This window comes from Coccinella septempunctata, chromosome 5 (assembly GCF_907165205.1).
Source record: "Coccinella septempunctata chromosome 5, icCocSept1.1, whole genome shotgun sequence".
Lineage (NCBI taxonomy): Eukaryota > Metazoa > Arthropoda > Insecta > Coleoptera > Coccinellidae > Coccinella > Coccinella septempunctata.
In genome coordinates this window covers 38,787,276-38,800,667 of record NC_058193.1, presented here as the reverse complement: position 1 = coordinate 38,800,667, position 13,392 = coordinate 38,787,276, and the positions used below count along the sequence as shown (strand labels likewise).

Sequence of the window (13,392 nt, the reverse complement as noted above, 5' to 3'; positions counted from 1 at the left end):
ATCATTTCTCATCATCAGTCTCAGTCTGGGGTCTATTTCAGAAGCATCATCCATGTTAATCTTTTTCAACATCCACCAAGGCATGCGGTCTGTTACAGAAATATTATCTAGGTTCAATGAAGGATCTCTGTTAATTAACGATTGACGGTCCATTTCAAACGCATCTTCAATTCTTGGGTCTGTTTGTATAATTCTGCTCATCGTTGGGTTCTTCTTTTCCAATATCCACCTCAGCTTTTGGTCCATCGCAGATTCATCTCCGTTAAGGTTTCTCCAGTTCATAACTGGATCCTCGTTTTTCAAGATCCTTCTCAGCATAAGGTCTCTTTGGAAATCTTCATCAATAACATTCTTGTCCAGAATTCTTTTTGCCATCGAGTTCATCAGAGGAATCTTCTTGTCCATCCTTGACCATGGTGAACGATCCACTTCAGAAACATCGTCCAGGCTTGGGATTGTCTCCTCTAAATCTTCGTCTTCATCACTACTTCTCAGGAGCTCTTGAGCCTTTTCGCCAGGTTTGATTACTGTTGTATGTTTCTCGATATCAGTACGAACGATGACAGTGCCGTCATTCAGCTTGAACGTCTTTCGACGCAGTAAAGAAGCGTTTGCCAACGCGGCTAGAGCGAAGAGAACCACGAAGAACTTCATCATGGGACCAAGTGGATAACTGCTCTTCGTATTCCCGAAACGATCAATTTATAGCTCAATTTATCTCGAATGATGAAATTTACTAAGAGTTGACCTGGCGCTACTATTGATGTGCAAAAAGCGGTGGTTTTTAATCCAATTGTTTTTGTTTTCTGGCAAGGTTAAAATAGATGATAAATATTGATGAGTGTAGGGTTTTAATTAGGGATTTCTAGGTCGATTTGAGGATTATTCGTTGTAAAAATCCCTTAATTATGTTATGTTATCAAGTTCAATGAAAGGTGCAGCAAAAACAAATTTTTCATTCGGCATTATGTTTTTTTCTGTCTTATTTACACTAATGTTCACTACTTGATGATCATGTGTGGTATAAATATATAAAATCTTCCATAGGTTCATTTTTATATAGCAATTGTTTGACTGTACAATTTTTTCTCGATTCAGTAGAGTGAAGAGCGTTTGACAAGCGAACTTTTGATAATATTTAACATTAGAATTTAGGCTAATTAATAAAAATTATCGTGATATTTAGTACAATGATCCTGTTGACCCCTGTACTTGAACTCCAAATCGACTGGATCCGGATGTCAATTCTGTGTGTACTAATGCTTCGTGAAAAATATTTTTCCCATTCAGAAATGAATCATGGGAATGAATTTTTATATACATAGTTTAATTTTTTCCAATTCATTGAGGATTGATTTGTCCACCACCAAAGGTTTCAGCAAGTCCCACAATAAGTGAGATCCTGAATGTGATTGGAAATTTTTTTGCGTGATTTTCAGTGCCTGAATATCTTAAGATGTTTTCCTCCTATAACACCTAGCTATTGAACAATTCTGGAAGAATAATCTTTTTCTGGTTATATTTCCATGTACAATTTCATATTTCACGTTAGGTATGTAAAATTTGGAACGTTTAAAGTAAGTGGAATACTGGATTTTGTTACTTATTCATTGAGCAAAATTAAGAAGAGAACTATTAAAATGAATGAAACTATCGAACGTAGGCATGCAGAGTTATTAAGGAAAAACCGTTTTTCAAAGAATATCCAGTGATCTTACGCGAAACGCACTGTATTTTATACATGAAACATCCTTCATTTAATTGATTTACAAATGACATATTTTCTCCAAAATCATAAGAAACAGAAAATTTGTGTAGCATGATTGTTTCAACTGAGTGTTTCTTTTCAATGCTCGGTGGTCGATGATTGGAAAATCAAATACTTTTTAATAATACAAACATTTAATTGTTTATGTACATTCGAATCCTGCTCGACCCATTAGTTTTCCTAATGGATGCCACGCAATCATAAAATAATTTTTTTAATAACAATTTATACAAAAAAATAACGAAAAAATTCAGTCGTTAGCTTTTTCCATCTCCTCAGAAGTAAAGTTTGTTGTCAGCAACCTCCCTGTTGATTGGCATTGGTTGTTGCTGTTCGTCGTATGGGGTACCGAAAGAGTTCATGTTGAGCCTGTTCATGTAGGTGCTCCAGAAGTTCTTCCTTGCGGCCAAGTCACTGAAGAAAAGAAAGTTATGTATCAGAATAACGATGATAAAGTTCAATTTTAAGGAATAATTGGGTATAGAGATAACTGATTGGACCAAAGGGTGATTTCCTGACTTACTTGTTGACGAATCCGGTGTCAATTGCACCTTCTCTGATTGGGTAGCCTTGGTTCAGACCCATGTTAACTGGGTACATGCTGTGGTAGTTCATTGGGCTCATTTGTCCGTTGTACATTGGGTTCATGCGCATGTTGTTGTACATGTTCATCCTCATGTATTGATCGTAGGTCATCAATGGGGCTTTTTGGTAAATACCGTTCATCATCATCATCTGTTTGAAGCAGGCGATGTCGTTGCACATGTACCAGGGTAGCTGTCTGGTTCCAACCACACCTTGTACGGTCGAAGCTGGGTATTGGACTTGAGCGTTACCAGTTGTAGTGGTGGTGGTAGGAGCAACGGTGTGCCATGGCATAGTTTCAGCCAAGTTCTGGATGTAGTCCACGACGGAAGCGTCGAGCTTACCCTTAGTGACAGACTTCTGTAATTTGGCCAAGAATTTTTCGTATCCGGCTTCGTTGATGATGCCCTGGAATTCCTTCATGATTTCGGCCAAGGCGTCGGCTTGGGTAGCTGCGGTGGTGACCTTGGGGGACCTCTTGAGTCTGTCCATCAGGTCGGCGGTTTCCATGTCGAAGGTGCCAGTACCTGGGGATACTCGGACTTGGTTGCTCTCGTCGATTTGGATCTTCTTGCCCATGGTGAATGGTCCGGTGACGTCGATCTCCATAACGTGTTGGCCGAGAGGTCCCATCTTCTTGGAGATCATGATCTGCTTACCGGTGTCGGTGCGTACCACGATGCTGCCATCGTCCAAGACGTTGACGGTTTTACCTCCGAAGAAAGCGGCTGATGCCACGGCAATGGTAGAGAGTGCGAGGATAAGGAACTTCATCTTCAGGCCAGTCAAAAAGTTGAACTGTCTATAGTCTGACAGTGCTTAGAATTTATACTAAAACTTATCTTTACCTCGGAGAATGATGAAACCCTTTGGAAACAACTGACCTAGTACATGCTGGCGGCGTTTCAAAGAAATTGCCTCATTTTTTCCTTACGTCTGTTATTCAAAACATAATTATTTTGGCCGATAAAGTCCCACTATAGAAAACAAATATTTTGGAATAGTTTTAATTGGAAGTTTGTTCCGATGGTCATTTTCCATAGGACCCCTAATTGTTTTGAAATTGTTATCACTGTTTCTTGTACGTTGGGGACATTGCCAGGACCGTATTAAGATGATTTCTTGAGGACAGGTTGCTATGGAACTTTTATCCGGAAATGCTTCGTTTTCCGAGGTGTTGGAGTTCTTCTGAAGCACTGACTACATTTTTATTTATTGCTCTGACACCGGTCTAGATATGCAAATGAAATTTGGTGAATTTGACTAGGTAGTTGTTGAAAATTTTCTGGCAGGCACACGGATAATAATCTCAAATTCCGAAAAAATAAAATGGTACGCCAGTAAGATATTTCAAACTCGAAATATCTCAGATTTTTCTTCAAAGCAAAATCCGCTTGTTGATAGTTACAGAGATACAGACATATCTTCACTCTGTCCTCTCAATATGAAAATAATAACGTTATAAATAATCAAAAACTCGATAGTTACAGAGTACTGATACGAAGATTTCGTGGAGATCGTATACCTTTAAGTAAAAAAAGAAATTGCAGAAACTAATATTCTCCGGATCACACTCAAATTTTGCAAGAACCTGCGAAACATCATTTGAGGTCCAAGTTTCAATTTGCAACTAGATACCATCTGTATTTTCGAAAATATTGGGGAAATAAATGATTTATTCGGTGATTTATGAAGCAATGAGCGAGTTCAGTACCTGGATGGGTAACCGTTCGTTTCATGAATTTGAGCTAAATTCCTGAACTCATTTAGGTCTTTCCTTACATTTTCATTACAGTGGAGGTTAATTATGTGAAATTTTCAGATTTTTCCCTCGTTACGGCACTGTCGAAGCGTCTAGAAGCTTCGCAAAAATTGTCATTATCTGACAATTGACTGAAGGGACCTCTGGAATGATAACTTTCTGAATAGTGACCGAAAGGTTGAATTTCGACCTTAGTGAGGTGATATGACGAAATTCAAGAAATAACAAATAATCCGATTACAAAACACCGAATCAAAGCCTCCTCTATTGTGGAGATAAGTTAGGGTACGGCAAATTCTTTGATGTAACAATGTGGAATTTTTCCGGCTGGGGCCAGTCATAAAACATATTTTTTATTTTCGTTGAAATGAGCCACAAACCAAAGATTACAGAGTTAACTCTAGAATCTTTGCCACAAACGAAATCATTTTAGTCTGGTGGTTGCGTTTTTGTTGGCTCTGTTATTTTTCTTTCTCTGGTAACTTCATTCTGTTCATCCGAAAATATGACAAATTGGCAGTGCATCCCAACAACTCTATTCAATTTTATGCAGGCAGTTCCACCTAATGTGTTTATCCTACAAAAAGTAAGAAAATTCAACAGTGATATATTTCAGGCGATTCTATGAGTCGAAACATGGAAAAAGTTATGATAAGTAGTAATTTATCTCGATATAAACTTATTCTTCGCGATTACTTTGTCAAAATTTGGCAGATGGAATTCCTCAGCAGAGGTTTTCGAACAAAAATTATTTTGAAGAAAGGAGGCACTGAGTTTTCATTGCCAAAAAATTTAATTCACCCAAAAACTCAGCGTACAGAACGTAAGTTTGTTTCTTATTTCGAATAATAAAACCACTTCCTGAAATATATCAACGCTAACTCAGGGCACTCTGTATATATGAAATGAGAAAACCGAAATTGATTGTTCTCATTTTGATGTTACCTACTCAGTTCAATGTATTTCACTTAGATAAAACCGAGATTCCCATCAAAAATTAGATTTACGTGAAATTTCCACTTGAAACAAAAGATATGTGTGTTTAATCTATCCAAGGCATAATCTGGTATATAGTTTAATAATAATCAAGGTTGATATCCATCGCTATGACTTCAAAAATCTTCTCATCAACGCAGAAAACAAGGGATGACAATAACAAAACGATAAAAATGAAAACGTTTATTAGCAAAATAAATTACTACAAATTCGTTTAGGTAAAAATTGTCATATGGCTATCACATTGTAATCTTGAGGTCAATTGATCAAGTAGCTCAAATTTTCATGTATCCATTTAGCGCACCTCACATATCTGGGATGAGGTATCTCCTTCGTCTCAGTTTTATTGCCGACATCCTCAGTGGCAGTTTCTGTAGCGTTAACATACGCATCGAAGCTCAGATTCCTCTTGGTCCTCTTGGGATCCTGCTGCCTCTTCCTGATCAGCTTCGATTTGGCCCTAATGGCGTAGTAGAATTTCTGAAACATCCATCGTGTTAAGAACTAACAAGAATTGATCTCGGATTCGACTCACCCTCAAGATGTTGTGGATTGTGGGATCAAACTTCATTTTGTCCCTGAGGGTGAAGAGTGGACTCAAAGGGGATAAGCCGTATTGGTTTAGTTCCGCCCCAACCCTTGCAATCAGCTTCAGCACCACGTCGCAGTTGATTGTATCGGCTTCAAACAGCTTTTCAGCCTCGAAGGTCAGCGTGACTTGTTCCAATTCGTTCAGTAACTTGAAAAAATACAGATAATTTTCATCTCTAAATTATTGGTAAAAGGAGTGTATCAAACTATTAATCCTTCGGTACTCTATAAAGATTGAACCCGTGTCAAATGTGCTGGGGAATAACTCCCTACGTGGGATGTGATGTCATCTGTGAACGACAGGCATAATTTAGTAGGGACATCAAACTGGGCTCATGGCAGGCATTGGATTGATAGCTTATGTACCTACGGACATCTGAGAGAATCTTTTCTTATAGATTTTCCGCCTGCGTTTTGATCTTATAAAATCTGGGAATAATGATGAACAACCACAAAAATTTCCATAAAGAAAATGGAGAGGTGGGCCTAGTAAATCAGAAAAAATTGTGGGACTGCAGGATTGGATTGAATCGCCAAAATATTAAAAAGAAATATTATTTCTTGCGATGTTTAGTGAAAACACTCGAACAATTCAGATCGAATAAAAAACCTTTGGAGGTTAAAAGAAAAGTAAGGGAATTGAATATGTGGCTGCTTGGGAGGATTATTTCAATTGAAGTACACTGAAGTTAACTATTTCACTAGCCATGAAACAGATTGCATAAAAGTTTTCGTTCACATTCATAAAAAATCGTACCAACCTGGACATGGTCTATCAGATTATGCCACATCGTTTGAGTATAATTCGTGTAATATATTCCCATCAAATTGTAATTCAACTTTATAAACCCTTCATTCGATTTAGGAATTGTTACTGAAATAGAAAAACTCTCATCAAAGCTTTGTTATTGTTACAGGATGGGATTAACTCACTAAAATCATCATCCTTTCTGAACCAAACAATGGACGGCTCTTTTTGAAGATCCGTAGTATAAATAATTGGAATAGTCCATTTGTACCTGAAATACCAATTCAGGTAGAACATAATGGTATTCTGATAAACCTAATGATCTTAATCTTACCCGAATGGTGATAATTTATCGGTTTTCTTGAACTTCGAAGCTGATTCTTGTCTCAGGATGTACGTCTTCTTTTTCACATCTTCCTCTATGGTTATGATGGGGAATCTGTTCTGATAGAGCCAAGTTTCCAAGAATTCTACCAACGGAGTGTTTGGCAGCACTGATCCAACGGTCGACATGAAATCTGCAGTGCTGGCAGAACTGTACGAGTGCTCTCTGAAATATTTCCTGATAATTTTCTCGAAACCCTTGTCTCCAGCCACATAGTTCAGCATACGGATTATACTCCCTGCCTGGAAGAACAAAGCATGAAATCGATACTCTTAGGAAAGGGATGCTGGATAGGAATCCCTCTTAAAATAAGCAAATTAGCCAAGCCTTTTTCTTAACTATTCCTTCGTTTTATCTAATCAATTCAGCTAAGCATTTGACTAGCAAATATTCTCGATAGGGTTGCACATTTACTGGTATTCAAACTACAGTTCTTATACTTGCTGGCATGAGCGTTTCTTTGTGGGGATACTGTAAACATTCTTGCTTACCTTCCAGGTCACTCGCATCACATTCCAGAAAATAAAGTTCTTGGAGGGAATAGCTCAGCCGGCAAAAGAAGCCATAAACTTTACGGTTATTACCTACACGGCATCGCTCAAAAATTGGATTTGCATCGAACTTTTCCAAGTGCTTTGGTTTGAGCGTGATTCGGAAAATCATAATTGGATTTTTCAGCTCTCGTGGCGTTGATTTTAATCAATACACCGTAAAAACTGGCCGTCAGGCCAAATATTGGCTTGATTTCCTATGCTCGGCTCATGAAAGCGACTGATGGATAGATAACTGCATGAAATATAAACAGGATTTTGCGAGCTTTGAATATTAGCACCGGACAAAATTCGCTCTATTCGGGGAGATTAAACTTTTGTGTACGTGAATCATTAATTTTTAATAGAATCAGAGGACAATGCTCTAAATTGATCGACGAAATTTGGGTCCCATTTTTTTAGTCATTATAATATTTTCCATCAGTTTCCGTATGAAAAATTCTTAGATGTTATTTATGTAAATTGAGATTTTGAGAATTTTGAGATTAATGAACCTGTGTTTGTTCGTTTTTCAATACTCACTTTAATATAGGTAATATCATTGAATTGTATCATGATATCCTTAGGGGTTGTACAATTTGCCACTATTGGTTTAATATCCTCAGCATCTGCATCATGTTTGAATACTGTAGTGGTGTAATCTAAGGGATATTCATTTACCTGAAATCAACTAATTAGTAATTCATGTTTGCAGGAGATAGACTTAAATATTTACATTCGTGGTGTTCAGAATATCGTCTACTACTTTGAGTGACAAATATTGAGCAAATCCTTCTTGTAACCATATATCGTTCCACCATTTATTCGTAACTGAAAAAAATAATGTAGGTTATAATGGAAATCCTAATAAAATATTTGATCGAATTCAGTGATTGTTCCCTAAGATAAACGCAATATTTCGGTATGTGTCCAATTTAGTTCTGGAGTTGCTGGAAACTTAGGGTAAATATACCTTCGACCTCGGAAGGGATAATGCTTCATCACTGCACCAATTTGAGTAGTTAAAACATTACGAAGTCGAGTAAACAGGCCCTGGGAGTTTCGTGGTTCTACGTTAATACATTTCTGGAGAATTTTCAGTGAGGAAACTGGCATTCAGGGATTTCTGGGTGAGTGGTTATACTTGTTAGGGTTAGCTTCATCTTAGAATTTCGTCTCAGGAAGATAACACAGTTTGTTTTAGTAACAAACAGGAAATTCATTGAATTAGGTGGATTCGACAGGTCAAACTCAATTTCAGTACAACCTTGAGATTGGCCTTCATATATTCGTAAAAAAAAATGAAAACAATATTTGCTCACCTAAATTACCGAACCAGTAATGAGTCAACTCGTGAGCTACTACGATGGATATTTGACGGGTGTCATAAATGTCCAGAGTGGGATTCAGTAGGCCAGTTTTGAAAGTCGTCAGTCCCCAGTACTCGGTTGCTGTGAACTTCTTATCATACTCGATGAAATCTGCGGACAAAATAATGGCTATATCAATGGCAATTATACAGCAGTAAAATAAGAACCTTAAATTCTATTCAAGGGTTTCTGACTAGATGATATACTCTCTCGAATTTTATACCCCATAAAAATTCTCTCCAGGGTATTTTCCGGAGAAACTAGAGTAGGAAACTGCATCTCGAATGGAACTATAACATTAATCCATAGCAAGCCCAGTTTTTGTCAAGGGCTTATTCTGAGGAAGAGCTCATTCAAAGTAAAATATAACCTTATTAACGTACATCACCAGTTTACGTCTCTTTTACGGTTTTCATTGAAGGAGCTTAGACTTTTTCGGTCTCGTTTCCTAGACACTCGAGGAACAGAGGATAGTAAATTTCGAGATGAAGCAAGATCAGAATACAGAAATAATGTTTTCTTTTAATTTTACGAGTATACTCTATCGGAGTGAAGTTTATGTGAGATCGATTTTGAATGGATATTGAATTGCCCAAACGCTGAAAGTTGAAGATGCAGTTCTAGGTTCCATAGAATATCAGGGGATTTCAATCTCAATCCAATAAATAAATTAGTGGAGATCAGGTTAATTGCAGAGCACTAATTTTGATTGCTGAATAGCATATAATGTCACAGATCTGCCTCAACTCCTGTACTCCTGTTGTCCCATGATTGTTGAGACGGTAATGACTTCATTATCAATTATCGTATCGAATACGGTGTGGGAATCAGCGAAATTTAAACTACACTGCTCAACAATTGATTGTTCCTATAGGCATAACTGGAATAGGCTCGTGAATCGTCGCAAGCATGAAATAAAATGCTGTCATTCGTTTTTATACGGTTTAATGTTCGTAGACATTAAACTTCATTTTCATCTCATTCGGATGATCCTGCAATAAGAAAAAAGGTAAGACTGGGGCAAGATTAGATCTTGCTCAGTCCCGAGATAACCAAGATGGATAATCGTAAAAACCCTCATATTTCTGCATTCATTAAAGCTTCCCTCTGGGTAAACGAATTTACGTCTGCGGCTAACCATAACATACCATCATCTAGGTTTTCCCTGCTTTCCATTTTCTTCGACAAATATAGACCCTCACCAGACAGTTTGATGGATCGGAAATCTGCAGATTCTGTAGTTGTTCGACCTGTAGGTATGTGATGTTTTTGATTTTTATTTTTGGATGTGTTGATTAGTCTCTGTTCTTTGTACGATGTATCTTTTGCTATTTGTGAGTACTTCAGTGGTTATAAATCTGTTTCTGTGTTCATATTTCTGGATGAATAAAAAATCAATGCAGGGCATCCATTTCCCCAAAGTGAACTTTTCTGTCTGTCGTAATTCCCACTGCGTAAAAAGAAATATTGCCGTTTCGGCACAAGCAACGAACTGCTAATATTATTTAGTACGGCTGTATTTCTCCTAGGAAAATACAAAAGTGATTTCCCGATTTATGGAGCTAACTCCCTTGGGAATATCTCTATTTATGATGGCCGTTCACACGACTTGCATACTGAGTTGCAATTTTGTTAGATGTTGTAGAAACGGAGGAGTTTTCGACTGAGATTTTAAGGTCGTAAAACTAGCAGGAGGATGATCCCTCTGGGGATTTTCACCCATCTGTGTAAAATCATTCGATAGTGTGGAATTGATGATTTTCAATCTGTCTGATGGTTTATATGAAGATATTTGATATGATAATGGGCCATTTTCAAGTCTTTATCCTAAAAGTTCGTTATCATTTGTCTCAGTCGAAAAGCAACTCACATATAACCTGGGTAATACAGGGTGTACCAGGATTAATCCAACCCAGAATCCCAGAATTTGGTTATACGAAAATCACTGAATTTAGTACACAGCAGTCTTAGGATATGCAAAATCTCATAGTGCTACCTATTTTGGCAATTGAGACACTTTCTACTGTGCCACAACCCATAACCACAACATAAATACTAATCCTAATGTTCTCTTACCTATTTTTGACATGGGATAAGCAACCCCCGTGAATTCCTCGAAATACTTGACACATTCGTAGGCGAAATTCAAAACGAACGTTTGATTCTCCTCCTTGGCGTTGCTCAAGAAAGTCCTGATCTTCAACAACCCGTCTTTATGCGGGTATGAGTTTTCTAGAAATCCCATTTTGGTGACCACAAACGAGGTCACTTCGGCAGACATGAGCGGCGTACTTTTGAAACGGTAAAGGACACCTTCAGGGGTCTGTTCGTGTCCCTGCAAAATTGATGGAAGGGTAGAAACGTGTTAGCTGTGAAGCCTGTATATTCCACACAGTTTTTATGGGAGATGGACTTCATTCAATGATTTTTGGTGATAGTTTTCGATGGTTTAGTGAGGAAAGAGTTATTTTTCCGGGTTTCGTGTAGTCTTACTCACAATCTCTTCGGCATTTGAGAGAGCTCTCCAGGATGAATCGGGCGTGACAATACTGATGTTAAAGATTGCCTTCAGGGCTGGTTCATCGAAACATGGAAAGGCTCTTCGGGCATGAGTGGGTTGAAAATCGGTTACCATAAGAACTCTGTGAAAAAAACACTTAGGAAATATCATACATTTGTTCTTTATGAAATAAAAAAAATGTTGCATTCATGTTTGTTACATTTCGAAAAGATTCCACTCACTCAGTCCCATTCTTGTTGGAATACAACCCCTTGATCATCCCCATCTGATCCTGGTGGAGCAGGGAGCCTTCATACTTGAAATAAAGGAGATAATCACCGGCCAATATCTTCTCTCCATTTTCGTGGTAGATCCTTATCAGCTGATAATCCTTCAGGATGTCGTAGTTAACTTTCTCGGTGTCACCAACGATTTTCGCCTCTATTATATTCAGATCACTGCCATGAAGATAAATCGAGGCAACTGGGGATGTTACACTGAGGTTGATGTAAACTTCTCCCTTGAAGTAATCCTGGGCGATTAAGGGTTGCAATTTGAGTTCATAAGACAGGGGGATGACTTCTTCTGGCAAGCGGTATCTTGCTGTGTCTGAAAGTTATGCAATATACCTAATTAATTTACTATTTTGACATGGAATTTCATTACATTGGTGTGATACCACACTTGGATCTGTTAAAGAGTTGTTGCAACCTACTCGACTGTCGCTTAGTATATGTTGTGGTAGACAACGAATTTGGAAAACGTGTTCACCAATTAATTCACAGAATTCAGGCCAACTATAACAACGTCCCGTTTATCTCGTGGAAAATAGGATACACGATCACATAATCGGCCAATAATACCCCTGTATGGAGCCACACAAACTGGAGAAGCCCCATCGGAGAAAATCTAGCTTGAATTAATATTGATATACGTGTTGGGACGCCATATAAATGGATTCATATTCAGATTACGACCATGGTAATTGGGGGTTATTATTCATATTTAAAGCTGATCTTGTTTATTATCCATGTAGAGTGCATACTTGTTATGATCGGGAAGACAGTTCAGAATCCACAAAATCCCTAATTTCAAACAACTAAACTCTGAAGAAACCCCAGAAAGAAGTTCTTTCTGTATTGAGACCCAATAGATATTTTATTTAATAATTTGGACAATTTATCCCAAACTGATGCGAAGGGTCTATTAGGAAATTATGCTTTTACCTAAGATAGATTCCAGAATTATTAAGAAACAATCGAAGGAAAACGGAAATCAACTACGTTATCGACAGAACTGCATAATCAATTTCGTCTAGAAATAGACAGAGGTGATAAGAAATATGAATAAGGTTAGACTAGACCAGAATCTTCCCTTGATGATAAAACGAAACTCATCAACTTAGAAAAAATTGTTTCGGTCGAAATTTGTAGAAGATGTTAAGCTATATTTACTATCCTGACAGGCTGTCCTAGCCAATCCCCCCTATATACCTACAGGTCAAATTTTCGCTTTTGACACCATACCCCTCGTTGAGAGTACTTATTTCGTAGGTATTTCATGGGTACACCAAATTTGTCTGATCTCTGATGCACGATGTAATCTGCGTTGAGAGCACAAAGTCTAGACTGAATGAAGCAAGAAGGTCTTTTTCAGTGGCATTTTATTGAAGAAGACTAATTAGTGGAGGGTAATTTGCAAAATTGGAATGTGACTGCGAAATAGTTAAAGATGAGTTTCAGAGAAATCATCCTCTTGAATGCAGAATTTCAGTGGCGCCAGAGGAGTGTTAAAATGGGAACAAAACAACAACAATGATGAAGTTGACGACTGCGTGCTGAATACACAAATACCTCAAGATTTCCAGCGAGAGCTTGTCGAATCCTAATTTTCTTTCAGCCTATTCAAAGACCCTTTTCGAGTTCAGTTGTTGTATAGGTTAAGAGTGTCAGTATTTAAACTTCGGACAATTCGATGTTGAAATGAAATAAGACAAGCTGCGTGTGAGTTATCAACGAAACTTGCTCATTTGATCATCGAATATGGTTTTTTGTAGCTAATGAACAACGATTTAGATCTCCATAAAGTAAAGTTGTGTGAAATCACACGATGGCCAATTCTCTCCACCGAAATAAAATGAGTAAGACCCATTCGTCA

At 37.7% G+C, this 13,392-nt stretch overlaps 2 protein-coding genes across 2 annotated transcripts in view; both read right to left on the bottom strand.

Annotated features, from left to right (window-relative positions):
• Positions 1–1,883: 1,883 nt before the first annotated feature.
• LOC123313728 lies at positions 1,884–3,166 on the bottom strand. Its single transcript, XM_044898718.1, has 2 exons — positions 2,292–3,166; positions 1,884–2,182 (listed from the first exon to the last, which is right to left on the bottom strand). Exons 1-2 carry the CDS (start codon positions 3,125–3,127, stop codon positions 2,044–2,046), a joined length of 975 nt encoding a protein of 324 aa, XP_044754653.1. The 5' UTR covers positions 3,128–3,166; the 3' UTR covers positions 1,884–2,043.
• Positions 3,167–5,281: 2,115 nt separating this feature from the next.
• Positions 5,282–13,392, bottom strand: part of LOC123314138 (glutamyl aminopeptidase-like) — a 14,180-nt gene continuing 6,069 nt past the window's right edge. Inside the window, exons 3-13 of the mRNA XM_044899259.1 lie at positions 11,478–11,844; positions 11,233–11,377; positions 10,812–11,070; positions 8,688–8,846; positions 8,102–8,196; positions 7,909–8,046; positions 6,785–7,077; positions 6,636–6,721; positions 6,464–6,576; positions 5,647–5,850; positions 5,282–5,591 (exon numbers count right to left, since the gene is read on the bottom strand). Coding sequence (XP_044755194.1) covers positions 5,370–5,591; positions 5,647–5,850; positions 6,464–6,576; positions 6,636–6,721; positions 6,785–7,077; positions 7,909–8,046; positions 8,102–8,196; positions 8,688–8,846; positions 10,812–11,070; positions 11,233–11,377; positions 11,478–11,844 — 2,081 coding nt within the window. The 3' untranslated portion in view covers positions 5,282–5,369. The remainder of the gene's footprint in view (positions 5,592–5,646; positions 5,851–6,463; positions 6,577–6,635; positions 6,722–6,784; positions 7,078–7,908; positions 8,047–8,101; positions 8,197–8,687; positions 8,847–10,811; positions 11,071–11,232; positions 11,378–11,477; positions 11,845–13,392) is intronic.

Bases quoted from the DNA above. Each gene is read 5' to 3' on its own strand.
- LOC123313728 (XM_044898718.1), bottom strand. From the start codon at position 3,127: ATGAAGTTCCTTATCCTCGCACTCTCTACCATTGCCGTGGCATCAGCC. The intron at 2,183-2,291 runs GTAAGTCAGGAA...TCTTTTCTTCAG, and splicing joins GACACCGGATTCGTCAACAA to TGACTTGGCCGCAAGGAAGA.